Below are 26248 nucleotides of genomic sequence, written 5' to 3' on the forward strand. Positions count from 1 at the left end.
TGTCTTGGTACCTGGGTAGTGCCATATCCTAAAAATAATACCAAGAATTCTGAAGGATTTCATGATGATCCTGAGTAAGTACCAATTGAAGGGTGTGGTGCAATACTTATGTTATGGTCTATTGCCTTTTCAGCTCATGAGCTGCTCACTGTAATAAAAGTAATGTTTTCCTTCATATTTATAAAGCAGCTAGTAAATCTACACTACTGCAATAATGTAAAAATAAAAAGAACACATTTCTAATGAATCGAGAAATAAAAGGCCAAAGAAGACAGAGACAGTGAAAATGGCTGATTCACATCTGGTTAATAAATGACATTTCAAAGACATAGTTCTTGAATTGAAATGTAAGTGAAAGAGTAAGTAGCCTACTGAAGCAATTTCAAGGAGGCATTCCAGGTGAGGCCTTCAAAGGCATATAATTCAAGGAACCAGTGTTAATGGAAAATTGTTGGAAGTGAGGCTCCTAGAGTTGTAAAATGTAAAAGTTCTGGAAATTTTGAAGGCATGGAAAAAAATTACAGCGCAGGTAGGTTCCAAATTCCTTCTCTCCTCACTCACCTTCCCTGCAATTTGGGAGAAAGTTGAAGCACATGTAATAATAATCAATTACTTGTCAAAATTATATTTAATGTGTTTCTGAAGGAGTGAGCAATATATTATTTACCACAGCTCATCACCACAAAGCATGGTACAGCTTTTGAATAATGGCAAACAGATTTAGTATTAGAGATGGAGCTGTCCTGCTGCACAGTAAGCATGACATTATTATGGTTTTTTTCCTTTTGTGGTTAACATTTTCAAAATAAAAATATACAAACATAGGAAATGTCAACATTGTTGACATACATAAAATAGAAGGTGACATCTCAAGGATTCAGAAACTATGTAAATACAGACAATGTTATAATACAGATACTGAAGCAACTTGAGTTTTCAGAGAAAAACTTAGAAAATGTAGATTAATAACTTCAGATGCATCCATTATAATGTGATTGACAGAGTATAGCATCACAAATCAGCTATAAAATTGGCCTACCCTGTAAGTGTATACATACAGTCAACAAGGCCGAGTGCCGGGTCCTGCACTTGGGCCACAACAACCCCATGCAGCGCTACAGGCTTGGGGAAGAGTGGTTGGAAAGCTGCCTGTTGGAAAAGGACCTGGGGGTGCTGGTTGACAGCCGGCTGAACATGAGCCGGCAGTGTGCCCAGGGGGCCAAGAAGGCCAATGGCATCCTGGCCTGTATCAGAAATAGTGTGGCCAGTAGCAGTAGGGAAGTGATCGTGCCCCTGTACTCGGCACTGGCGAGGCCGCACCTCAAATACTGTGTTCAGTTTTGGGCCCCTCACTACAAGAAGGACGTTGAGGTGCTGGAGCGTGTCCAGAGAAGGGCAACGAGGCTGGTGAGGGGTCTGGAGAACAAGTCTGATGAGGAGCGGCTGAGGGAACTGGGACTGTTTAGCCTGGAGAAAAGGAGGCTGAGGGGAGACCTCATCGCTCTCTACAACTCCCTGAAAGGAGGTTGTAGCGAGGTGGGTGTCGGTCTCTTCTCCCAAGTAACAAGCGATAGGACGAGAGGAAATGGCCTCAAGTTGTGCCAGGGGAGGTTTAGATTGGACGTGAGGAAAAATTTCTTTGCTGAAAGAGTGGTTAAACATTGGAACAGGCTGCCCAGGGAAGTGGTGGAGTCCCCATCCCTGGAGGTATTTAAAAGACGAGTAGATGAGGCACTTAGGGACATGGTTTAGGCGACATGGTGGTGTTGGGTTGGACTCGATGATCTTAGAGGTCTCTTCCAACCTTAATGATTCTATGATTCTATGGTTGAGTCACCATCCCTGGAAGTATTTAAAAGACGTGTAGATGTGGTGCTTGGGGATATGGTTTAGTGGTGGACTTGGCAGTGCTAGGTTAACAGTTGGACTTGATGATCTTAAAGATCCTTTCCAACCTAAATGGTTCTATGATTCTATGATTATATATATATATACACATATATGTATGTGCATACATTTATGTACATATATTTTCTAAGTGTTGAAAGTGAGCTTGGATGGAGCTTTGAGAAACTTGATCTAGTGAAAGATGTCCCTGCCTATGACAGGGGGTTTGGGCTAGATGATCTTTAAAGGTGCCTTCCGATTCAAACCATTCTATGATTCTATGATTCTGTGGTTTTTTTATATATTTATGTATATATGTGGTGTATAGTATGACCAGGTGGAACTGTTAAATTGGGTCTATACCGCTTCCTGTACCCGAGAATAAATGCATTTGTCACCGTGCTTTGAAACTATTCCAGCTACCTAAGTTGCTGCTAAGAGATCAGTGATAATTTGCAAATTTAGAGTATTTTTATTGTGAAAGGAAAAGAACTTGTAGACTTTCATTTTCAAAGTACTATGGTGCGAGGGAGTATACTTACCCACATAGGACAAGTAGGTGATTAATTACACCTTAGTAAAGTACAGGGTCCACTTCAACCCTACAGTTTAGATGAAGTCACTAGATATAAGCCAAAAATTAATTTGGCCTATTTCATTTCAGGTTTTATACAATAATTATTTTGTCTCATTGCATTTTCTGAATTGAACTGTGTTGCAATGTTTAGGAAAAGGAATTAAATCTGTATTCATATTATTTAGGTTCTATTTTGCATTTCATAGTATGTAGCCTTAAGAAAATTACTGCTGAGGTGATGATATACTTACTAACGGTTCTAAAATCTGAGGGGAAGGTAACAATCTCTATGCATTATTGTTATCATGAACAATTTAAGTAGTATTTTTAGGTTTCTTTTATGTTGCAGCTGCTGCTCTCCATTTCTCTAAGTCAGACTGCAGTCACTGAAAGGCTGCTTACTTCCTCTCTATCTTTTTGCAAAGAAAATGCCATATCTGTGCTAGCTGATTTAGAAACTGGTGAGGACGAGGTTCATTTAGTTTCAAAGAAGCCGTTATTTCATGGATTTTTAGGGCAGAAGAGTCACCATTTCTCTTTTTGGCTGTTCTCTTAGAAGTTTGTGGGAGGAGAGAAGAGACTACTGTTAGTAAAAGGCGTACAGGAGTGTACCCGTACTAGTGCTTTATTCTGTTATTGCAGGGTATGAATTAACAGGATGCAGCTAGTCTGAAGGAGGCATATGCCACACTTACTCTTTAGCCATATAGCCATATAGCCCTATAGCAGAAATAGCAGAAATAGGACTTTGGCTATCAAATGTAGAATGTAAGGAAAGAAAATACCTAATTTCTCACAGAAACTTTTGCCTTTAAAGTTTGGTTACTTGGAAAAGTCTTATCTTACAGTTTTTCATTTCTCTTCAGTAAGCTTTCTATTATTATTTCCATTCATTTACTTCCTAAGTGAGTATTTTCTCATTCTTCCTGTGTTACTGACTTTACTTCGTTCCTTTGACCAAAATTCATTTTGCCTTTTTTAAGTAGTTTTTTATTTTTAAATCAAAATTTGCTATGCAAAAAGGCAGGAGGGTCTGGTACAATATGGCAGGTTCATTAATTGCTTGTATTTTCAAATATTACAGAGACATTCAAACTATTGGAAGATAGTCCTTGGCAATTGCTGATTTCTCTATGATTTTAGCTATAAATAATGTGAAAACGACGTTTGCTTTAAAAAACATATTGTGATAGCACAAAAAGCAGGAGCCTGCTCACATATCAGAGCACATATCTGCATGTCCTGAAATGTTGCCGTTATTCAGTAATAGTCCCATCTCCAGCTTATTTTGAGGCTGCGTAGTAAGAGGCCCTGTAAAAACACATAGTTCGATACAGTGCCTACCTTGATTTTTACATGCTAATCAGATGAGATAGAAGGTGGAAACAGAAACACAGTACAGTGAAATGCATAGAATATTTTTCAAGCCAGGACAGTTTACTGTCTATGCTGCTCTTTTTGCCAGACCAGTGTCACCTCTGCTGCAGCCAGATAACATTTATAGAAAGGTTTCCAATTGCATATTCTAAAACTTGTAAGAGTTATGATGTTATTTGTTTTTTTGGGGAGCATTGTGCTTTTCCTTGAATATCACCATACCTTCTGTATTATCTCCTGCAATTGGTAACAAAGGCTCTCTATGCTAAGGTGATCTTAAAGTAACTAGAGTTTCCAAGGAGATTTCTGATTGGACTATGGATCTTAAAGAGTCTTCACATTAATCTCTACTACATTACTACGCTGAGAAGTTCCTCTGCTGTCATAAACAATGTTAAAGCAAGTCTCTATAGCCTAAACTGGTGAAGAATCACCCTATTCTCATTGCACTGGGATAGGCAGCCAATATTGGAAAGCTGAGACTGCCTCCCTGCCATCACCAAAGTTAGTAACATCTGAGCTGAGACTACTGACTTACTTTCTTTGCAGTGTCTAAAAGCCACCCCTTTCAGCGTCTTGAATTAAAAACTCTCCCTTCACCTTGTTTCCTCAGTGAAGTTGCATTACTTGAATTCATCTAGCATCTGGAAGTTCCTCTCAAATACAGTAGGTGATATGTCAGACTTACAATGTTTTTTAATGTCCCACCCTGATATATAACTGCATCAGTGTAAGATATTAAAAAGCCTGTTCCCTTAAACTTTGTGATTAATGCTTAATGATTTTCAGAAATGTTCAGATTGCAGAGCATGAGAATAATTTGCTAAATTCTCCTTACAAGCATATCTTTGTCAGGCAGTCATAAAGTAAGTTGAAAGCAAAATGGTTTATGGAAAATTAGTTACACAGCTTGTAAAATGCTCTACAATGTTCTGCAAACAAAAGGGAAAATTTCCTGCAATTTCACAATTTTGTACTTGCTCAGATGGCCATTAACCAACAAGATGAAAATCAAATTTATCCTATTCATGCTATGAATTATCTATGATTAGCAGTGTATAGAATGTGATTTTCTAAAGCTCCTTTCATAGTCAAGGTATCTTCAAACACTTTGTTAAAAAAAAAAAAAAGACAAAATAAACACCACAAGTATACTAAACCTGTACGGGATCAAAAAACTTCCCCTTTTCTTTAGGCCAAGATTGAATCGTTGCTCAGTGGCTCTTAGAAATCATGTTACATAGAATCCTAAAGGTCAAATTTTCTTTGCTTTTTCTAGTCTTGTTCCAGGACCAGTACCTTATAATAATTTCTGAGGCATGTGATGTCTCCTGCTTTCAATGTCAAATCTATATTGGCTAGCACCTTGAGTGACTGTTTTCCATGTTACTTTCTTAGTGGTATGAATTCTATGCATACAACTTAAACTGGCCCTGTTGTATAAAACCTATGATCCCTCTATATGTATTTAGAAGTTGTGGTCCAAGCTCTGAAGAAATTGCCAAATAAAAAAAGAGAGAATTTACTCACAACACATTTTCATTTTTTATTTGACTTACTGTTTTCTGTGCTGCTGTCATGAACTTGAGTCGTGCTTTCTTAGCTCTTCTGAACAAGGGTTCTGTATTCTGTGATACTCATATGACCACAGCTAATGGGGCTTTAAGAAATCGTCAGGTACCATAAGACTTTCAGTGCAGTTACAGGACGTACCACCACCACAAGTCATGGTGGTGCTGTGCACTGAAATAAGCTGGGAGTCATACTTGCCTTCATGCCACTGCCGTGGTATAATCTAGGCTGCAACAGGCCCATAAGTAAAAAAGACTGGAGTAGCACAAACGTAACCTTTTCAGTTGTGGTAGCTATTTTAAAATATCACCCAACTCTTTTGTACACATCTAAACAACAACTTTAACAAATTGTCGTGGTTTAACCTCAGTCGGCAACTGAGCACCACCCAGCCGCTCGCTCAGTCCCCCCCACCGGTGGGATGGGGGAGAGAATTGGAAGAGCACAAGTGAGAAAAACTCGTGGGTTGAGATAAGAACAGTTTAATAATTGAAATAAAATAGTAATAATAATAATGTAATAATAATAATACACAAAAGCAAGTGAGGCACAGTGGAATTGCTCACCACCCGCCGACCGATGCCCAGCCAGTCCCCAAGCAGCGGCCCCCCAGTCCGCTTTCTCCCAGTTTATGTACTGAGCATGACGTCACACGGTATGGAATGTCCCTTGGGCCGGTTTGGGTCAGCTGTCCTGGCTGTGCCCCCTCCCAGCTTCTTGTGCACCCCCAGCCTTCTCAGTGGGTAGAGCATGGGAAGCTGAGAAGTCCTTGACTAGTGTAAGCACTGCTTAGCAACAACTAAAACATCGGTGTGTTATCAACATTGTTCTCATCCTAAATCCAAAACACAGCACTGTACCAGCTACTAGGAAGAAAATTAACTCTATCCCTGCCGAAACCAGGACACAAATCAAAATCTATTCTAGCTACCAGAGAGGATGGTCTTCCAGTAGACATGTATAGACATGAGTGCAAATAACCTACAACATCATTATAGCAATAGGTACAAAATTAACTACAATAATTGTGTAGCCTGTATAAGGTCTTTCAACAGCCATAGCTGGAAGCTTGGCTTGAATCTTTTAGCAGGACCTATCTTCCTTGGGCAAATAGCAAAAGCTGATGAAGATGAAAAGGGAGTAAGCAGCTTGCCTGAGCCATCCTATTAAAATATGGAGGAGGAGATGCTGTTGTTTTATGAAGCGTTAAAGTTTATCTAAAATATAGATGCAGGTACAACTGTATTTTTCCTACACTTGTGTGTTGATGAATACACAATTCAAGAGTATCAAAATGGGGAAAAAAGCTGTTTACCCATATAGTGATTATCGAAGTCTTTTAGTTAAATGATGTTTACACTGTTCATTAATTGGTGTGGTACTTTTGAGAGCTACCCTGCCAGTTTGACAATTATGCACTCTAAGCTTTTCACACACTAAACGGCCAAAATAAGCAGAGCTTTTCTGCATATCAAATCCTCACCGTGTCTTGCTCAGTACTAATAAGCTTGAGGGCTTTGTCAGTAATTTTTTATTCTTCAAGCCAATTTGTCCTCATTTTTTTTTTCTTAGACCATCACCAAGAGTGTTAAGTATTGTCAAATGCAGTCTGAATTTTTGTAGGTCTGAACTAAGACCATTGAGCCCTTTGAAGACACCTTTTCAAGGTTTCACATGGTAATATTGAACATTACAGCCTGTCCAGTTTTGAGTAAGTAATATCAGGGTAACGTGGCCCGTGTGTTCTTTTATTATTGAGTCAGTCAGACCCTAGAAGTTTGCAACACTTACCTGCTTGCTTAATAAGCAAGATCTATTATAGACTTGAAACAAAAATCCCATGTAAAGGATGGTGGTACAAGGAATGACCTGATGTACAGATCAAGCCCCAAAAAGGGTTTTAGCATTAGGGAAATGTAGTTCCATCTTCAGTTGTTCTAGTTTGCTTAGTGACTGCTTTCTTGAGCCGGGGTCTGTGTGGCTCTGGCTGTGTAAGGTGGCAGCTGCTGTGGATTTTCTCCATGGCAGTGAGCTGTCAAAGGCCAGTTGTCACTCATCCTCCCTCTGTCATGCAGGAAGGTGGAAGGAGTATTAGAGCAATGTACCCCATTCTGATACTCCTGGAGTGACAGAAGACTGCTTTAGGCCATGCATGGTAATGTTCCGTAAGACCCAGTAGTGACCCAGGTAGACTCCTCCTTCCAGTGTCATTGCTTATTTGAGCTTCTGAGTGAATCCAGGATATTATGTGTAATTCTTCATTTAGAGTTCCTCAGCTGTAACAAGCACATTCCTAATGTTAAATAAATGAGTAGTATTTTAGAAGTCTTTTCTGCTTTCATGAAATTCCCATCTAGGCACAAAGCAAATCCTCAACCCCTTTGTGCATTTTCAAACACTGAAAGAATTTGGATCATTAACAGTTTGTCATGTATTGGTTTTTATGGCCATTGCATCTTTAATGCACTGTGCCATCCACATTCTTCACAGTGTCCTGGACACTGAGAATCGTCATCCTGCATGAAGCCAGATGCCAGCATTAGAAGTGATTCATAGTAAACGTAAGAAATTCTTCACTGTTGTAGTTGATTGATGACAGCAACAGGGCATTTCACTTGAGACTGCTTCAACACAGCTAATCTTAAGTCCAATTTAATATTAGACAGAATTTTCCCATCATGCAACTGGCTGACAGCAGCATCAGAACATTTCTTTCATCTTATTCCTGCACAGTTTAAGAAACACACATCCAAGGGCTGAAAAAGGTCAGTAAATTAAACAAGAACAAAAACTGACATTATGTCTCTTCTTTCAAGTTTGCACAGAGAATTTTCCATGGCTGTGTGCTCTGAAAAGGGCTGTAATCCAAATGACATGCTGCTGATCCGGTGACCCAAAGTGATTTTTAAGGCTTGGGCAAGTGCTGTGGGCTAAATTCAGCTTTCTCTTAGACCTCATTCCAAATACAGGAACATGTAAAGAGACAGTGATCTCTCATGGTCAAACATTGCAGCAGAGGTGCGGTTGAACCATTTCAGGGGTATAAATCCAGATTAAAACTCTGTGATGCAGAAAGAACAAACTAACACAGACTAAAGTAGGGGGAAAGTTGGGCACAGTAGGTGCGTGGGCTAGAGCACTGTGATTGATCTCCTACGGATATTGCAGTCTGTCTCTGAGAGGCCAACAGGAAAGCTGCTTATCATGCATAGCATTCATGACAAGTGAGCAGCTAGATTCTGGCACGCTGTAGAAAAAATGAAGAAACACAGATGCCAGTCGGGCCCCCGTGAGCAGGCCAGTCCTGGGATTTAAAAGTAATGAATTTCTTTTTTGGGTCTCCTCAGCATAGTGTTTTTGCTGTGCATGTGTATTTGCTCAGATACCTCCACCCTGCTGGCCCCATGGTCTCTCTGTCTTTCTGCCAGCGACTAGCTGCTTTTCACATTGCCTGCCACAGCCATCTCCTAATTTGCTGCCTCAGCCAGCTGTTCCTGCCTTTACGTAGCCTATGCCTAGCTCATATCCTGTCTGAACCTCCTTCCTTACTATCTTGGTGTTGAATTGTGTTATGCCAACATCATACTCTCTATTAGCTAAATCATCTCCTTTCAGTTCAGTTGAGGTGGGAAGGCGACCTTTAGTAATTGACAAGAAGCTTTATTGAATTTTACTGAATCATACTGCGATTAAGGTATTATTTATGCTATTGTAATTTATTTTCCAGCATTAAATATACCACTGGAAAATCTTTTTATGAGTGTCCAAAGGTACAGACTGTATGAGAAAGTATGCATGTATGTACATGTATACCAAGGCGGTTTATGCATTTTTATTCTTCCTGTATTACTATTTTGCTTCCCTGTTGTTTTTTGTGAAGGGAGAGAAAAGTGCATTTTACAGCCTCACTTACTAGTTTCTTTTAGCAAGTCCTTTCACAATTGAGGCAGAATACTTCATTACTATGAAGGAAATTTTGACATTATTAAAAATACAGTGTAAAATATGCAGAGAGACTATCTGTTTAGAACTTCTGTGAAATAGAAATGTAACAGATACGATGCTACCTGTTTTGAATCACACCACTGACAAAAATGCATGATTGATGCCAGTAGCACTGTCTTTAATTACTGTATTCTTATAGCTTGCCTTGTGGATTAAAAATAAAAGCAAGACCTCGTTTAGCCACTCTTATTTTGGTGACTTCACTGCACTTTAGACTGTTATTAGCCCAGGCCTGTTCTGTAAATTTCTGACTGTTAGGCTTTATCTCCTAAACCTCCCTTTCGATTGGAATATACAGCCATTTTATGCCACTAGAGTCAAAAGGAGGGTTGCATGAGGAGGGTTGAGCCGTCTTCTGTCTGCAATGCTATCAGTGATTCGCACAAGAAGACCAGATGTTAAGAGACAAAAGGCAGTCCTGTTAGCTGAATACTTGTAAATATGTGCTTAGTCTCCACTCAGCTTCAATTTAAGCAAACTACCTTAAAACACCAGTGGAATTCAACAGGGGGTGAATTCTCCTGTAGGCAGGTACAAGTCTTTGCTGAAAGCCTGAACAAGTGCTAGTCCTTGCAGCCTCCCATACATACCGTATTGTGTTCTAATTTGATCACAAAAAAAAACAGTAGTATGAATAGTAGCTTGGTCAGGACCCTGAGCTCCAGGCAGGGTTAAACATAAAATGTAAATGTGGGCAATTCTTTATCAACGTAACAACGTCAGCTCACTAAAGACTGAGACAGTATTTTACAACTTGAGACAGTATTTAACAACTGTATATATGAATCTTCTAACACGTTAATGTATCTTTACAAATGTAAAAATGTGTGTTACTTAATTTTTGCATTCTTCTGTAACATCTTCACATTCACAGACCCCGGTTCTCCTGGGGCAATTTAACCACTCTCATATCTGTTAGAAGGGCAACACAGCAGGAAACAATCCAGATTTCTGGACTGCAGTGATGGTGACTTCCTAACACGTGAGCTGATGAGGGCAGGTATTCTGGCTAGACCTTATACTTACAAGCAAGGAGGAACTGGTCAGGTTGTGAGGTTCAGGGGCAGTCTTCGTTGCAATGACCATGAGATTGTGGAGTTCAGGATCCTGCAAGAAGGGAACAAAGCCAAAAGACAGGACCGCAATGCTGGTGTTCAGGAGAGCAGACTTTTTCATGTTCAGGTATCTGCTTGGAAGAATCCCATGAGGTACAGTCCTAGACATAAGAAGGTCCAGAAGAACTGGTTGATTTTCAAGGATCTCCTCCTCCAAGCTCAAAAATGGTCCCCCTCAAAGTGCAGGAAATCAAGCAAATGTGGCAGGAGGCTCACATGGATGAACAAGTAGCTCTGGACAAAACTCAAAAAGGAAGCATACAAGAGGTGGAATCAGGGCCAGGTGGCCCAGGAGGAATACAAAGATTCTGTCTGAGAGTGGAGGGATAGGGTTAGGAAACCCAAAGCCCACATGGAGTTGAATCTGCCAAGGGGCATGGACGGCAACAAGAAGGGCTTCTACAGATAAAAGAGCAGTGAAAGAAAGACTAGGAAAAATATGGGCCTGCTGCTGAGTGGGTCATGGGACCTGGTGACATGGAAATGGTTGAGGTACTCAATGCCTTTTTCACCTTCGTCTTGATAAGATTGACCTTCAGGAATCTCAAGCCCCTGAGACTCATGAGAAAATCTAGAGCCATGATGACTTACTCTTGGTGGAAGAGGATCGGGTTAAGAAACATTTAAACAAATTGAACATACAGGTGTCTATGGAATCTCATGGGATGCACCCATGATTGCTAAGGGAGCTGGCCAATGTGATGGCAAGGCCATTTGTGATTCATCAACACCCTCTTTAATGATCTGGATGATGGCACAGAGTGCACCTTCAACAAGTTTGCAAATGATAGAAAACTGGGAGGAATGGCTGATACACCAGGTGGTTGTGCTGCTGTTCAAAGGGACCTTGATAGGCTAGGGAACTGACCATGCAGGAACCTCATGATGTTCAACAAAGGGAAAAGCAAAGTCCTACACCGAAGAAGGAGTAACTGCATGCACCAGTACAGGCTTGGCACCAACCAGCTGCAGTTTAACAGAAAAGACCTTGGGGGTTCTGGTGGACAGCAAGTTGAACGTGGGCCAACCATGTGCTCTTGAGGCAAAGAAGGCCAACTCTCTGGGCAGAATTAGGAAGAGCACTGCCAGCAGACTGGGGGAGGTGATCCCCCTCTACTCAGGCCTGGTGAGGCCATCTGGAGTGTTGTATGCAGTTTTGGGCTCCTCAGTACAAGAAAGATGTGGACATACTGGACTGAGTCTAGCAGAGGACCACAAAGATGATAAAGGGGCTAGAGCATCTTTCATATGAGGAAAGACTGAGAGCGCTACAATTGTTTAGCCTGGAGAAAATAAAGCTCAGGAGGAGATCTTATCAGTATGGACAAATACCTGATGGGAGGAAATAAAGAACATAGAGCCAGGCTCTTCTCAATAGTGTCCAGTGGTAGGATAAGAGGCAACAGGCACAAACTGAAACACCAAGAAATTCCTTTTAAACATGAGAAAAAACTTTTTCACTGCAAAAACACAGGATGAGGTTGCCCAGGCAGGTTGTAGAGTTTTCATCCTCGGAGATGTTCAAAACCTGACTGGATGAGGTCCTGAGCAACCTTCTCTAGATGACACTGCTTTGACCAGAGAGGTTGGACTAGATGATCTCAAGAGGCCCCTTCTAATCTCAGAGATTCTGTGGTCTTATTTTTCTTCTGCCTCCCACTGGGACATTGTCTAATTTTGAACATTTGAACACAAGAAAACACTCTTTTCACTGTGAAGGTGGTCAAACAGTTGAATAGGTTGCACAGGCAGGTTGTGGAGTCTTCATCTGTTGAGATATTCAAACCCTGACCGGACACAGTCCTGGAATACCTGCTCTAGCTGACTCTGCTTGAGCAGGCAGGGGTAGACTAGATAATCTCAAGAGGTCCCTTCCAACCTAAATAATTATGTGATTCTGTGAATATAAACCAGTACAGGCACACAGAGTCTTTAGGAAGAAGTTGAGAAGAGGCAGAGTTCTTCTATATTTTGAGTTTTATTTTTCCTGAAATTTTGTCAGGCATTTTTATATATAAACTCAGGAGCAAATAAAAATGGCCTTTTCCAATGTGAACACAACTTAAATTTACACACAAACACAAGGAACTATAATGGTGCATAACTTACTTATGTTGTGTTTGCAAATAAGCATTAAAGACATAAACTGTATTACTTGTGAAAGGTTGTGAAAAATATAGACATTAGTGACCATTCATTCAAAGATGGTTTAATGTAAAATAACACTACATTCTGCCTGTTTGACTCTAGCTTCTACTGGAACAGCTGTGGATGGCCCAGTGAGGGTAGTGATTAAGTTCTCAGGGTAAATCATAAGTCCATGCCCTTTCTGGTGGGGGTCTAGAAGTTAGTTCTTTGAACTTCTGGCGTACCTTTTATCACTACTGTCTTGGCAACTCATGGATGTAAACTCTTGGCCAGTGCTGCGTGCCTCCATTTCTCTTTTCTCTTGATTCCAGCAGCAGTGATACAAAGCATTAAGTGCACAGATACATGAATTATCTGTAAAGTACTTCACAGTTCATTGGCCCAGATGTGCATATCTACTGTATGTAGATATGTTTTATACTTTTAGGCAATAGTTTGACATCAGATTAATCCCGTATTACTTGTCTTTCTTGAGCAAAAGCAATGCACAAGATAGAATTGATGTTACTTGTTCCTGAACAATAAGTCATTAAGATCTGCATGAATAAGTCATAATGAAGGAGTATTAACCAAGGGCAACTGAGTAGTTAGAAGTACAGTTTATGCTTTAAAAACATACTACAGCAATGGATATCATATTAAATGATAAACCTTCAGTAAGTAGTCAATTGGCAAATAAAAACCTGAAAAGTAAAAAAAAACCCAAAACTTTCACATATAAACCAGTTGAAGCAACATATTAGAATATATTTTAAAAGAGTAATAAATTACAATCATGTAAAGAAGCTTTATAAAAACATTATTATAGCTGATTATGTTTTGACAGTGTAATAAAATTTTATAATGCATGTGGTTTGACTCATTTTGATGATAAAATTTTCTTTTGCAGAAAATGATGAGGTCATCTGTGTTTCATATGTTCATACTAAGCATGGTGGCTGTAGACGTGATTGTTGCTGCTAGTAACTACTACAAAGGAGAAAATTTTAAGAGACAATATGATGAATTTTACCTAGCTGAGGTGAGTATGCTGAAATGACTATCTGGATATTTTTCAAGATAAGCTAAAGCAGAAAATGTGAATGTCAAGCACATTTTAGTACGTATTTTTTTTATTCCCTTAAGCGTTCCAAGAATTCTTTGCTAACTTGTTCAAGTTCCTCTGTCTGACAACGGCTGACAGCCCTATCTTACAACCTTTTGAAAGGTAATTTCCTCAAACAAAATGTCAGTGGTAATGAGCTGAGGCTTAAGTATAACATCTGCAGGCAGTGCATGGTTGCTGAGTTGCTATCTTTCTCTAGCAGGAGTGTAACATCCAGAAGAATTTAACTTTAAAAAAATGACAAAACACTGTCTTTAAAGAATATAGTACTTCTTCCTAAATCATCTTTATTCAACATATACTTAGCTGAAAGAAGGTCCTTAAGCATAACCAAAATAGTGTTGCAAATAACCTGGCTTCAGTAACCTCAAGAGCACACTGCAAAAAAAACATTCATTCAGTCATGAATTTGGTGAAGGAGGAGTCTGTGCTCCAGTGAAGTGGAGGTAAAAAATTTCTTTATAAGTGACATTCTGGCAGGGAGCCTGCTTGAGTGATTAGCTGGTCAAGGATTTTACTGTAGAGCATGCACTAGAGATCCTAGAACCTTGCCTACATGTCTTTTTAGTACTATTTAATTCAGTTTAAAAAAAAAAAAAGACTTGAAGTCTTTGATACTAATGTACAGGCATAGCTTCAAATAGATATTTGTTTTTCCTGAATCAAGAGTGAAATCAGTATTGTAGCATTCTTTATTAAAAATACTTATTTCCATGGGCACTGTGAATTGTCACTTTAGCTGAGTGTAAAGCCTCCGGTGTTGAAATTCACCAAGATCAGTTCTCTGAAATTGTTGATCACGGTTGCCTGGATTGGGCACATGTCTAGCTTTATGGTTGCTGCAGTTTCCCTGGCTTCGATAGTTACACAGTCCTTCTTTGTAGCCAGAGGGGACATTCTTAGGCTAGAGCATATGATAACAGTATATTCCTTGTGATTCCTCTGCCATTGGTATTGCCTTGTTATTATCAACAATGATAATAAGGCAATACCAATGGCAGAGGAATTACAAGTCCAAAAGTCCTATGATTTGTACTCTTGGGGTTTTAAATGTCTAAATACATTTGAGAGTCAGGCTCAAGTGCCCAACTTTAAACCCTTTAGTCCATAACATTATGATGCTTTATGAATCTCCATTTTTTAAAGGAGGTTGAGTTGATACCCATTTTTTAATTTATCTTAGTTTTAGAATTTGTAACTGATCTCTTAAAATCTTATGAAGCTGAGGCTTCACCAGTTCCGGGACAAAAATGAAAGCAAAGTTAAAGGTAGCACCAGAGTCCAAACCCTTGAAGAAGTGCAGACTGTAGAGGCATCAGTGCTGCATCATGCTCTGTTGTCTCCTGCTGCTGGAGATAGCTGTAGTTTGTATGAACATGTAAATGTTGGCCCAGCCAACAATTACAAGAGTAATTGTGAAATGTATTATCTTTATTTTATCTCAAGTTCTGAGCATATTTGAAAAATAACATGAACGTGAAAGAGGATGATCCTGGGAATAAGACATTGGAATAAAACCAACAAATGCTGGATTCTCTTATGACACCCCCGAGAGATTTGAGGATAGGAGTGAGTACAGGGAAACTCATTTTAATCTCTGTCGTGGTTTAACCCTGGCAGGCAGCTCAGCTCCGCCCAGACACTTGCTCACTCTTCCCCAGTGGGATGGGGAGAGAATCAGTAGGGTAAAAGTGAGACAGCTCATAGGTTGAGATAAACGCAGTTTAACAGGTAAGGCAAAAGCTGCATGCGCAAGCAAAGCAACTTAAGGAGTTCATTCACTACTTCCCATCGGCAGGCAGGTAGTCAGCCATCTCCAGGAAAGCAGTGTCATGTGTAAGTGTTACTTGGGAAGACAAACGCCATCACTCCAAACATCCCCCCTTCCTTCTTGGTCCCTCAGCTTTTTATGGCTGAGCACAACGTCATAATGGTATGGGATATCCCTTTGGTCAGTTGGGGTCAGCTGTTCCAGCTGTGTCCCCTCCCAACTCCTTGTGCACCCCCAGCCTACTCGCTGGTGGGGTGGGGTGAGAGGCAGAAAAGGCCTTGACTCTGTGTAAGCACAGCTCAGCAGTAACTAAACATCCCTGTGTTATCAACGCTGTTTTCATCACAAATCCAAAACAGCACCATACAAACTACGATGAAGAAAATTAACTCTATCCCAGTCAAAACCAGTACAATATCCTAGGCCAGAAACAAATAATTAAGTCAGCATTAAAGCCTGAGATCATGAACTTTTCATGGTAGGCATTTTTGCTTTATGCCCAGGATACAGCAAGTGGAGCCTGGATTCTTAACAAAATAACATTAATTCTATGTATATTCAAAATGGGAAACGCTGCATATGCTATTTCTATTTTGGCACTGAACATATAGTATAATTATGCTTTTATTAATCAGTGCTAGAAACACTCTCTTCAACATCTATTTTAAGTGTAGGGTTTGGGGTTTTTTTCCAACAGAAATACTTGCCAGGGTTTAATAATTCAAGATGAGTATGTCATGTAGACTAGCGTGTTATAATTCTGTCCTATAAGTAATGTCCAGTTTTCTTTAAAGATATATTTTTCTGTCTCTGCATAGCTTAGATTATTGATTTATTAGTGGGGAGGTTGTCAGAAAACACATTTGTTTACATTCTACATGTTTACATTTCTAAATATATAAGGTAAATTAGTCTGGAATAGAGAAAGGTATTTTGTTTATTTGTACGGCATACTCCTTTGATGCCCATGTGTTGTTTTTCTTTTTTTTTTTTTTACCTGTGATGCTTTTACTAGAGACACTATAAAAATCAAACAAGAAAAAACCCCTAGCATCTTATAGGAGGAGGTATAAAATACAGCAGCAGAAGAGCAGAAGAGTAAAAAAAATCCTGGGAGAGAGGAGAAATTGATAAGCTGGTGTCATTTCCTACTCAGTTATTGTGAAACTTGTTCTTTGCAGCACAGGGCACACAAAGAAATTGTTTTAAGAGCCTTGAAGAGGCTGAATACTCAAACAATGCGGATTATTCCACAGTGCCTGGTTTGTTTCCTTGGTGAGGGAGACTGGTTGGAGCATGGTGCACTGCTGTTGCCCTTTATTTTCCATTAGACTAGGCTGCAGAAAGCTTTGTCTTCAGAGGGAGCTTACTTGAGCAAGGGGATTCCCTTTGCTAAGGGAAATAGCCAGACAGATTACAGCAAACATACCTGGCTTTCTGATACATTTTCCAGAAGACATCTTGGAAGCTGCTGGCCTTAGGAGCAGACATGGTCTAATAAAACAGCTCACTCAATCCATTCTATGGACCACATGTTGTAGTGGCCTAGAACTGTAGAAATACATCCACTAAGTGATGTATTCAGTAGACAAATCTAAGTGAAGTTACTGAGATAACCAATACCAAGAAAAAAACCACTATTTTCTTTGTTGGAGAGAGAAGACAGACTCAAGAGAAAAGGAGGCAAAGATTAGACAACAAGATAAAAGATAGAAATTAATTCTAAACCCAGATCCCATTGGTTGCATAATTTTGTATACCCAGTAGTAAATAAGAGGTTCTGACGAGCATTTCAACTTGTATACATCAGCCCTGCAAATTAAGCAAAACCAGACTTTTAGCAGGATGACTCAAAACCCCAGTGCAGTATCTGAGAACCTGGAAAGAGCAGAGCTTCAAACTCATTTTGGTAATTATTATTGAGGATGTTGACTTTACCTGCTCAATACCTAGACAGAATAGTGATGGGTGTTTGTTTTTATATGCAACTGCCACATTGTCTTCCATTAAAAGAGGTTACAGACTATTATTGGAGACGTGTGAGATTCCTACAAGTACTGCTTTAAAGGGTCTGAAAACCAGAGTTCAAAACCAGGTGCTCCTATACACTTCCTCCTAGGTTCCTGTTGCAGTCTGTCCCATTGCACTGCTGCCTTTGTGTAGCCTTTGCCCTGTCCTGGCTGAAGGAAAGATTGAGTGCTGTGTCAAATCTGGTAGCAAGGGAAGTGCTGGAGGTCTGTGCCCTTAATCCCACTGATCCCACTCAGAAGAATTCTTGTCTTTCCCAGACAGCTTGACAACCTTTCAAGTAAGCCACAGTTACAAAGAAAACTGACTGGGTCTGTCACTGTTGGATGTTGGCTGATACTGAGCTCTGCAAAAAAATGTTAAGGGGCTACTGGTAAAAGTTAATGTTGCTGAAGGCAGCATTAATATCATAAACCTTCCAGGTGACTGAATGGGAGGTAGCCCTCAGAGAAGCAGCCCATTCCTGGTAGCTCCTCTCTGGCCTCCCCAGAGCAAAATTGGCAACCTGGTGGAGGATGGCTGCTCATGTGTTACACCTGCTTTTTCTGTGTGGGTCTGCTCTGGCTTCTTACGTGAATTTGCCTTTCCTCTGTCTCTACAGCAATGACACCTAACAAAAAGTTCTAGTCAGATATTTTGAATCTTCTCCTGTAATTAATTACAAGGAAGGAAAAAAATACAAGCTCTGTCAGCAGGAAGACAGGTGTATAAATGTAATCAGATGTTATGCAAACCATTTGATACATTTTTAAGTACTAGTGGTTTGAATTCGTTTGACAAGCATGTAAAATGCAAATGATCCCACCCACACATTTTTAGAATAAATTAAAATACACTTAACATCGTATTTGTTAGTTCTTGTCCTAGTAGGAAGCCTATGTGCTCTGAAGTATGTATCTCTGTGTGTGTATTTAAATGGCATTGTTATTCCACCTGCTCTGAAGCTGAACTCCAGCTGTTTTCTACCCACTGTTCCCTTTTTCCTTATTCGCCCCCCTTGTTATTTCAGGACTCAGTTAGATGGTTTTTCCTTTAAAACTGAGGTTTCATTTTAAAATTTTTGGTAAAACATTTTCCTTGTGTTTCAGGTAGAGATTTTCATGTAAAGGGGTAGTTTCTTCAAACTTGGCTCATTGTTCTCCTTGAGCTTTTTGAGCTACCAGAACAAGGGCTGAAAAACTGGCCAGATACATTCAAGAATATGAGCATGAAAGTGTCCCTACACTATATTGTGCACTGTGTACATGGATCCTTGTATGCCTGAAATCACACCAATATTTCTTAGTAGTATTTCTTTCCCAATGTAAAAAAATTTTTGGAGTGCTCTGAAGCATTTCACCGTGATTTAATCGTTCAGAGGACATTTGAAGCCTGATAACTATATTGCATGGTTTGAGGAAGCCATATAATACAGCTGGTAGCACTGCTCATAAACAGCTGTGTGGGCTAGGGGAATAAACATAGGACATAAACTTCAGTGTTTAATTTCCATCTCCACTCCTGCTTGTGACAGTCCTGTACACATAAAATATGTGAAATCTTATTTAGCTATCACACAAAACCCCTCTTTCATGTTGATAAATACATTTTTGATGGACTGGAGAGTTTAAATTTTAAATAATGTAAGTACTTAAGGCAGCATCCCAGAGATTGTCACTGTCAGATTCAGGATTAAAATCTTATTATTTAACTTTGTTATCCCCTCCCAAGTCCAGTAAACCTTATGGCCCACAGTCAGTTAATCTCTCCATCTTAAAAGACTAATAATGCTTTCGCTCAAAGAAGGTTTGACCTGTATTTTCTTAATGTTTGCACAGCACTTTGGAAGTATTAGTTGTATATAGATGCCACCTAATGTTACTTCAGTGTCTCTTTTAAGCCTCAAAGTGTGTAAAGGGTCAGAGAGGAAAACTGCTGAGTCAAGGAAAAACATCTTTTCCATTGGGTTTCCTGGCTGCTGGGAAGTGAGGGAGAGAGTATCTCAGAGTATATACAGTGGTAAATTAAGAAGACAGGTGAGGAAGAAGTGTGTCTAGCCAGAAGGATTTTCGGTAGTGAGAGAAGAAAGAGAAAATAAATTTTGAAGATACAAACCTATGCAAAATTGTCTCCCTTTTTTCAAGCCGAACATCATGCATTTTAGTGTGTAAATATTTCAGGAGAGGCCTCTGGAAGAATCCCACAGTCATCCAATGCCTGCAAATAGATTTCTTCCCCTGTAACTTCCCACCTTACTCTCTTTGCTCAACTTCTTTAACACCATCTCTTTTTAAATTGTGAAAATTTACCGATTCTGGACTGAGTTTGAATTTCCTCTTTTTGTTAATTTGTTTTAATGCTTAAGCCCCATCACCCCTTTTTTACCTATTTCAGCTGTCATACTATGGATGCTTTAGAAAACTGAAGTAGCAATTTTCAAACAAGAGATCTCTAAGTTTTGCTTTGTTCTTAAATCTCTTAAAATTCTTCAGACAGCTCATAGATGTTGCTTCACATTTTGAAAAAAATTTTCATCGTTTTTTTTCCTTTTCATCTGTATACACAAAGGGAAAGGTCAGCTGGATGGATTTATTATTTCATGCCTTCCAAATTGTGGAATCTACATGTCTCTGTTGAAACCAGAAAATTTCATGAAGTGTACATTTTAAGGAAGAATATGAGCCAATATGAGGAAATGTATTATTTGTTGTTTATTCTGTTTAGAGTATGAGTGTTTTTGTTAAATATTATGCAGATCTTTATTTTTGCCATACAAAACCTTGATAGACATCATGACATAGAAACTTGTTAATTTAACTCAGTGTTTTGAACACATTGTTCTTGTTTTATGTATTCGTCTAGGTTGCTTTTACAGTTCTGTTTGATTTAGAAGCTCTCCTGAAGATCTGGTGTTTGGGTTTCACAGGATACATCAGCTCATCTCTTCACAAGTTTGAGTTGCTGCTTGTAATTGGAACCACTCTTCATATTTATCCAGACCTCTATCACTCTCAGTTTACATATTTTCAGGTATGATCAGCTACTTTTACATTTTACCCTATATACCAATTAAAAAATTACCCATGAACATTTTGGTCTCATTTACTTCCATTCTCAGACTACTGATATTCTCACAATATTGACTCATGTTGAGAATATCTTTAATAAATATGCCTGTTCTTAACTATGTTTATTGGGTGGATTTACAGAAATAGGATTCTTTCTAACTTTGCTGAGAAGTCTTTTCTGTAACTCCCATTTCTTATCTGAGCTACACTGTTCAGTAGGTTCTGGAGTAGTTTATTCACTGTCCTTCATTCAACCTTGACCTTGCATACAGCTGTTTACAGCATCGCCTTCCTGTAGTGTCCACCTCTGCTTTCCTGGCTTCTGTGCCTGAGGCCTCAGTACACTTGCTGTTGCTTCTCCAAATCTTCATCTCTGTGGCAGTCACATGCCTAAGAGTCTCTGCTCCACTTATTGTGGGTCTTCTGAGGTCATTGCTCCAGAATCATCATAGTGTTTGTTTTTATAGCTCTCCAACCATTCCTTATCTAGAAAGAAAGTGTGTTTATTGAGACTCTTCCTGCATTTTCACTTTGGGGAAGAGCAGGAAGGAGAGACAAAGACAGACGATTAATTCAGACTTCTGATTCTTCCTCTGTCAGCCAGTCCAACCAGTTCCGCATTCATCCTCCCTGAAGTGCTTAGGGTTGCTCCAGTTGTGGGAGAAGGCGCTGAGATTCATTATGATGTGCTATATTCTACAGTGCTAAAGAAAGAGATTTTCTAAAAAAAAAAATAAATTATTCATATCTGTCCATTATTCAGTAATGGATTGGCATGGTGAATAATTCATAATCAATAAAGGCAAATAGTAAATCGTCAGAGTCCTGTCAATAAATGTGATTAGCTATAGTGACACATACTGTAATCAAGTGAGTACAATATGGGGGGAGAACTATCCCCAAGTGTGGGTTGAAATATGATGGCCTTTTCAGACTTCCGCAAATGCCATCCTGTACTTTTTCTAAATGGTTCTACAAAGCTTCTCAGGAAAGCTTTCAGGATGCCAAATTCTATTTTGCTTTTACCTGGTACCATCTGAAGACTTTTAGATGTTTATAGCTTTGATTTTGCCGTCCAAATATGTGAAAAGTTGTTATTCAATGTGGCATGATACTTCTAATCTGCAAGAAAGGATGATCTATCAGGAACATGCCATTGCACTTTTGTGTCAAAAGCACACAGGAAACCTAGCTGGGAGTTCTCAGTTATAACAGTTAGCAACTTAGTTAATAGTTGGTCTGTATTTATTAGGGCAGAGTCCACTTACATCTGATGATTTCTTTCTAGGAATTTTGAGTATAAAATATGAACATGTTGGACTAAATAGGTAACATCATCACTAACTCATAGGATTGAAAGTATAATTAAAATGTAGCCAGATGTTGATAATAAAATAATGTCTTTTCTTTTTAATGGTTTTAATTAGTTTTGTGGGGTGGTGGTGGGTTTTTTTTAAAAAAAAGTTCTAGCTTTTATGACAGAATATATCAGGATGTGATTTTTTTTTTCCAAAATAGATGAGAGGCATACGTTTTACAAGCAGAGACGCCTGCAACACTGAAAGATTTGGGTTGGATTTTGCAATCCAAATCCCCTAAGAGGCAAATGACAGTAAGGTTGGAAAACACTTTACCTTTGATGTCAGCGTGCAAGGGAGGTATGCACCGTATTCACCCGCAATTAAGCTTCTGGGCAAGCTAGATAACACATTTTCAAATCAACCAAGGTCAAAAAGTCTTTTTCACATGGATACGTCTTGGCGTTAGGCAGATTTCCAGGCCTCTAGGTATTAATGATGACAGGTTAAATGTGTTCCCTGTCAGCCAACAAAACAGATTACTGAAAATAGAAGTCCTATTTGACACATTCCAGGATAGCGAGCAGAAATATCATTTGGCTTATCTAGTCTTCTTTAGCATGTATTTTGGTCTACATTATTCATTGGTCTTTATCGCTACCTTTTGCCACACATCCTTTGCTCTTCACCACATTGGCTACAGTCCACCCTCCCACCTATCTTTCTTTCATTCATTGTGCATTCATTCAAAACACTTTGCAAAGCCTTCTGCGAAAGACTACAGCAAAGCACCATTCCATGACTATAACCCGTAGAACACAAAATCAGTGGAGAAATGACAGAATTTGCATATTATTGCAGAGATCTGTAATGAACCACCATAAAAGGGAGAGATTTAAACAGAACTTCACCTATACTGGACTGAAGAGATGGTATTGTATTTGTGCTTGGGAAAAATATTGCTGAGTCATTTTCTGAATAAATACCGTCCCTTTTAGGAGATGCAGCCATTCTTTGTAACAAAGCTGTGGTTTCTCTTTTGTATTTTTCATTTTGATTTGGTTTTTAACATATTTTTATATTTAATCCAAATAGTGCACCTTCTACAGCTCTTAAATTTAATACAATTTGCGATCCAATTACATAGAATGCATAAATGTTCATTAGAGTGTACTTTTGCTAGATTCAATTTGTCACCTAATGAAAATAAATGAGAAAAAAAACAAATAGTATCAATAAGATTAGTGTGTTGCTTAAAGGTCAGTTAAAGTTCCCCAAAGGAAGGGAAAAAAGTAAGGCAGATAATACAGTTTATCTAAAACACAACTCAGAATATTGACTAGCATGAAGTCTTCACCCTACTGGGGTCAGTGTCGAAACTAGTAATAATGGCACCAGAACTAGCATTTACACTGCGAGGAGATCTTGTAAGTAAGAAGGCACCATATGTTCATAGTACTTGGAAATCTCACTCATCTCACTGTCTGTCACTGTCTTGGTAACCAGTTTCATGTACTCAGATTATATGTAATGTGATCACGGTACCAATGTGAACGAAAGGACCTTATCTCACTTTGTTCTAATGTTGTGAAAGTTAAACTGCCTAGTGTAAGCTCTGTATCTAGGACCCTTTTTAACTACTGAAGACAGTGAAGGCTCATCCCATCTCACACAAGGCATCTGGTGTGCGTTTGGAATAAGTTGCTCTCTTGAGTTGACTTTCTCTCTCTCCCTCCTTTGACAGTAGAGCCTAGATATATTCTAGCATATTCTGCGTACCTGATGGATAGCTAGGGAGATGAATTTCATGCAAAATGCAAAGGTGTACATTATTAGCAAGCTGCAAAGTACAGTGAAGTCTTTCTGTAAACAACTACCATATCCTTCTGTCAAGCTTATTTTCTCTCCAAAAGCAGCACAGTAATTGTATTTGACTTGTTCATCAGGTCAGCCTATAATTGCACTGTAATTCTTACCTTTCCGTTTCAGTATGATTCTTGTGGAAATATAGGCAATACCTCGGGCTAGAGACTCTTTTTCTTCATAAGAACTGCAGAGTCTCATTTGCCTCATATGCTCCTGTCTGTTGTCTCCAGCAACTGCTGTGGCTGCCACTGCCTCTTGTTGATACTGATGTTATGTCACTGTTTGTGCCACCATGAGTGGCAGAAATAGGAGGATCAGAGCTGTCAGCAGGCTTTTCAAGGTAGGGTCAGCAGTGAATGGGTCAGGAGTTCCACACACGATCACAGTTCTGCCACCACTACTAATGCTGAGAGGTGTCAAATATGTCAGCGACACACAATGCTGTTTCCTCTGATATTGAGAAATGCCACCCAAAATTTCCCTTGTTGTATATAGTATGAAATAGCAAAATATGTTCACTACCAAACTTCCTAGCTTATATGGTACACAATGCCAAGCGATTTTGTCTTGAGTCACTGAAACAGAGAGAAAGACTTCCTGACATCAACAGGAAGAAGAGTTGGCAGTTCTTTATGCGAATATGTAACCTGGTGTAACAAAAAACATAGAATCATAGAAAAATCTAGGTTGAAACTGGCCTCTCAAAGTCATCTCATCTCATCTAGCCTGCTGCTCAAAGCAGAGCTTTCTTCAAAGACTGTTCAGGACCCTGTCCATTTAGAATAAGTATGAATTTTTAACAGGGATGATAACTGGAGCAATTTACCTAGCACTGCAATAGATTCTCAGTTGCTAAATCTAGACATATATTTTGACCTCTGCCTGAAGCTGTTCTTATGTTTGATAACACACTATAAACCTTCACTGGTCTGTAATTCCATGTTACATTCAGATTTATTATCTGTGGTGTGTTTTGCCTATGTCTTTGTTCCCTTTGTTACCCCAAAACCAGCTTTACCCAATTGCGTTTCTGTGATGACTGTTGGTGATTGGCGAGTTGATTATAGCCTTGGGGGCCTTGAGCCTGTACTCTCAAGACCTCCCGTGCCTGTACTCTCAAGACCTCTGCTGTCATCCCATGCCTGTACACCTCGATGCTGCATTTTATGAAAGGGTCATAGATAGTTCATTCTATGCAAAATTACAGCTTGTTATTACTATATGTTAGAAAAAAAGAGATACGTAACAATAAGCATTACACCACGCAATGGTAAAAAGCTAAGCAAAAGACAAAGTAGGTTAACAGTTACTTGGTCATTAGGTAACTGCTGTTACTATCTAAAACAAATCTCCAGGCAGGCCAAGATAAGTACAGACAAAGCCTGACAGGTTCCAGGGCTTGTGTTCTTAACCTAACACACAACTTGTGGTCTGTTACAAGTGGTGGCAACCTGATATTTACTGGGCTACAAGGCTGCAAGTCCCTTTTTGTCTTGAAGTCTCTGATCCTGTGAAAAGTTGTTGATTAATTTAACAATCAAATAACTAACACAGTTCTATTTTCTCTTTCTTTGCAGGTTCTTAGAGTAGTTCGGCTGATAAAGATTTCTCCTGCTTTGGAGGATTTTGTGTATAAGATATTTGGACCAGGAAAAAAACTTGGGAGTTTGGTGGTATTTACTGCCAGCCTTTTAATCGTAATGTCAGCAATCAGTTTACAGATGTTTTGCTTTGTGGAAGAACTGGATAGATTTACAACCTTTCCACGGGCAAGTATAAAAAGCATCAAGTGCTTATTGCTTGTTATTATTTTCTTATCATTGATATATCATATTTGTTATTATATTAGCAGTCTTCCTTTCCTTCTAAGAACCATGGAGCAGTTTATCTCCATATGCATAGATAAAAGAATTGTATTTTCTGGGTGTAACAGTCTTCCTGTAGTCCTTCAGTAGTGAAGTTTTTCTTTGGGTTAGGTGTTCTATTTCTGCAGTTGAGGGAACACAGAGAAATTTTATGTATGCACCCTGATGATGACACAACAAAGCATATGGCTTAATGGTAGTCTAGCATGCTACAGAAAGAGGATTCATGTGCACAATCGTGAATATTAGCCACAAAATGAAACATGTCTACACATGATTTATATCTTCATGTTATGAAAGTGGTTCTTGATTTGTACAGGAATGCTTGTTTTACACAGGGTTATAAAACCTGTCTGCATTGACAAAATAAATGTTTGCCTTTTGGGTATAAATAATGGATATTTATGGGCATTGCATTAATTTAGAACAGAACATTGAAAATCAGTGGAAATTGGAGCACACTGTATTTATTGAAGCACACTGTTCTGAATGAAAATACTGTCATTTCTTTAATAATGGATTAGACTGAGTGTACATGGATTCATTCCAGTCACAATTTATTTGTTTCTGTCATTCCAGCTTGGTTA

General features: G+C 39.1%; 1 protein-coding gene across 4 annotated transcripts in view; it reads left to right on the top strand.

The window, feature by feature from the left end:
• The window catches only part of NALCN (sodium leak channel, non-selective), a 266845-nt gene that overhangs the window by 125105 nt on the left and 115492 nt on the right, over nucleotides 1-26248 (top strand). For all 4 annotated transcript variants that reach the window (XM_076361468.1, XM_076361476.1, XM_076361484.1 and 1 more), the window contains 3 exons: nucleotides 13571-13702; nucleotides 20427-20594; nucleotides 25374-25565. In XM_076361468.1, the coding sequence (XP_076217583.1) occupies nucleotides 13571-13702; nucleotides 20427-20594; nucleotides 25374-25565 (492 nt within the window). The remainder of the gene's footprint in view (nucleotides 1-13570; nucleotides 13703-20426; nucleotides 20595-25373; nucleotides 25566-26248) is intronic.

Source organism: Aptenodytes patagonicus, chromosome 1 (genome assembly GCF_965638725.1).
Source record: "Aptenodytes patagonicus chromosome 1, bAptPat1.pri.cur, whole genome shotgun sequence".
NCBI lineage: Eukaryota > Metazoa > Chordata > Aves > Sphenisciformes > Spheniscidae > Aptenodytes > Aptenodytes patagonicus.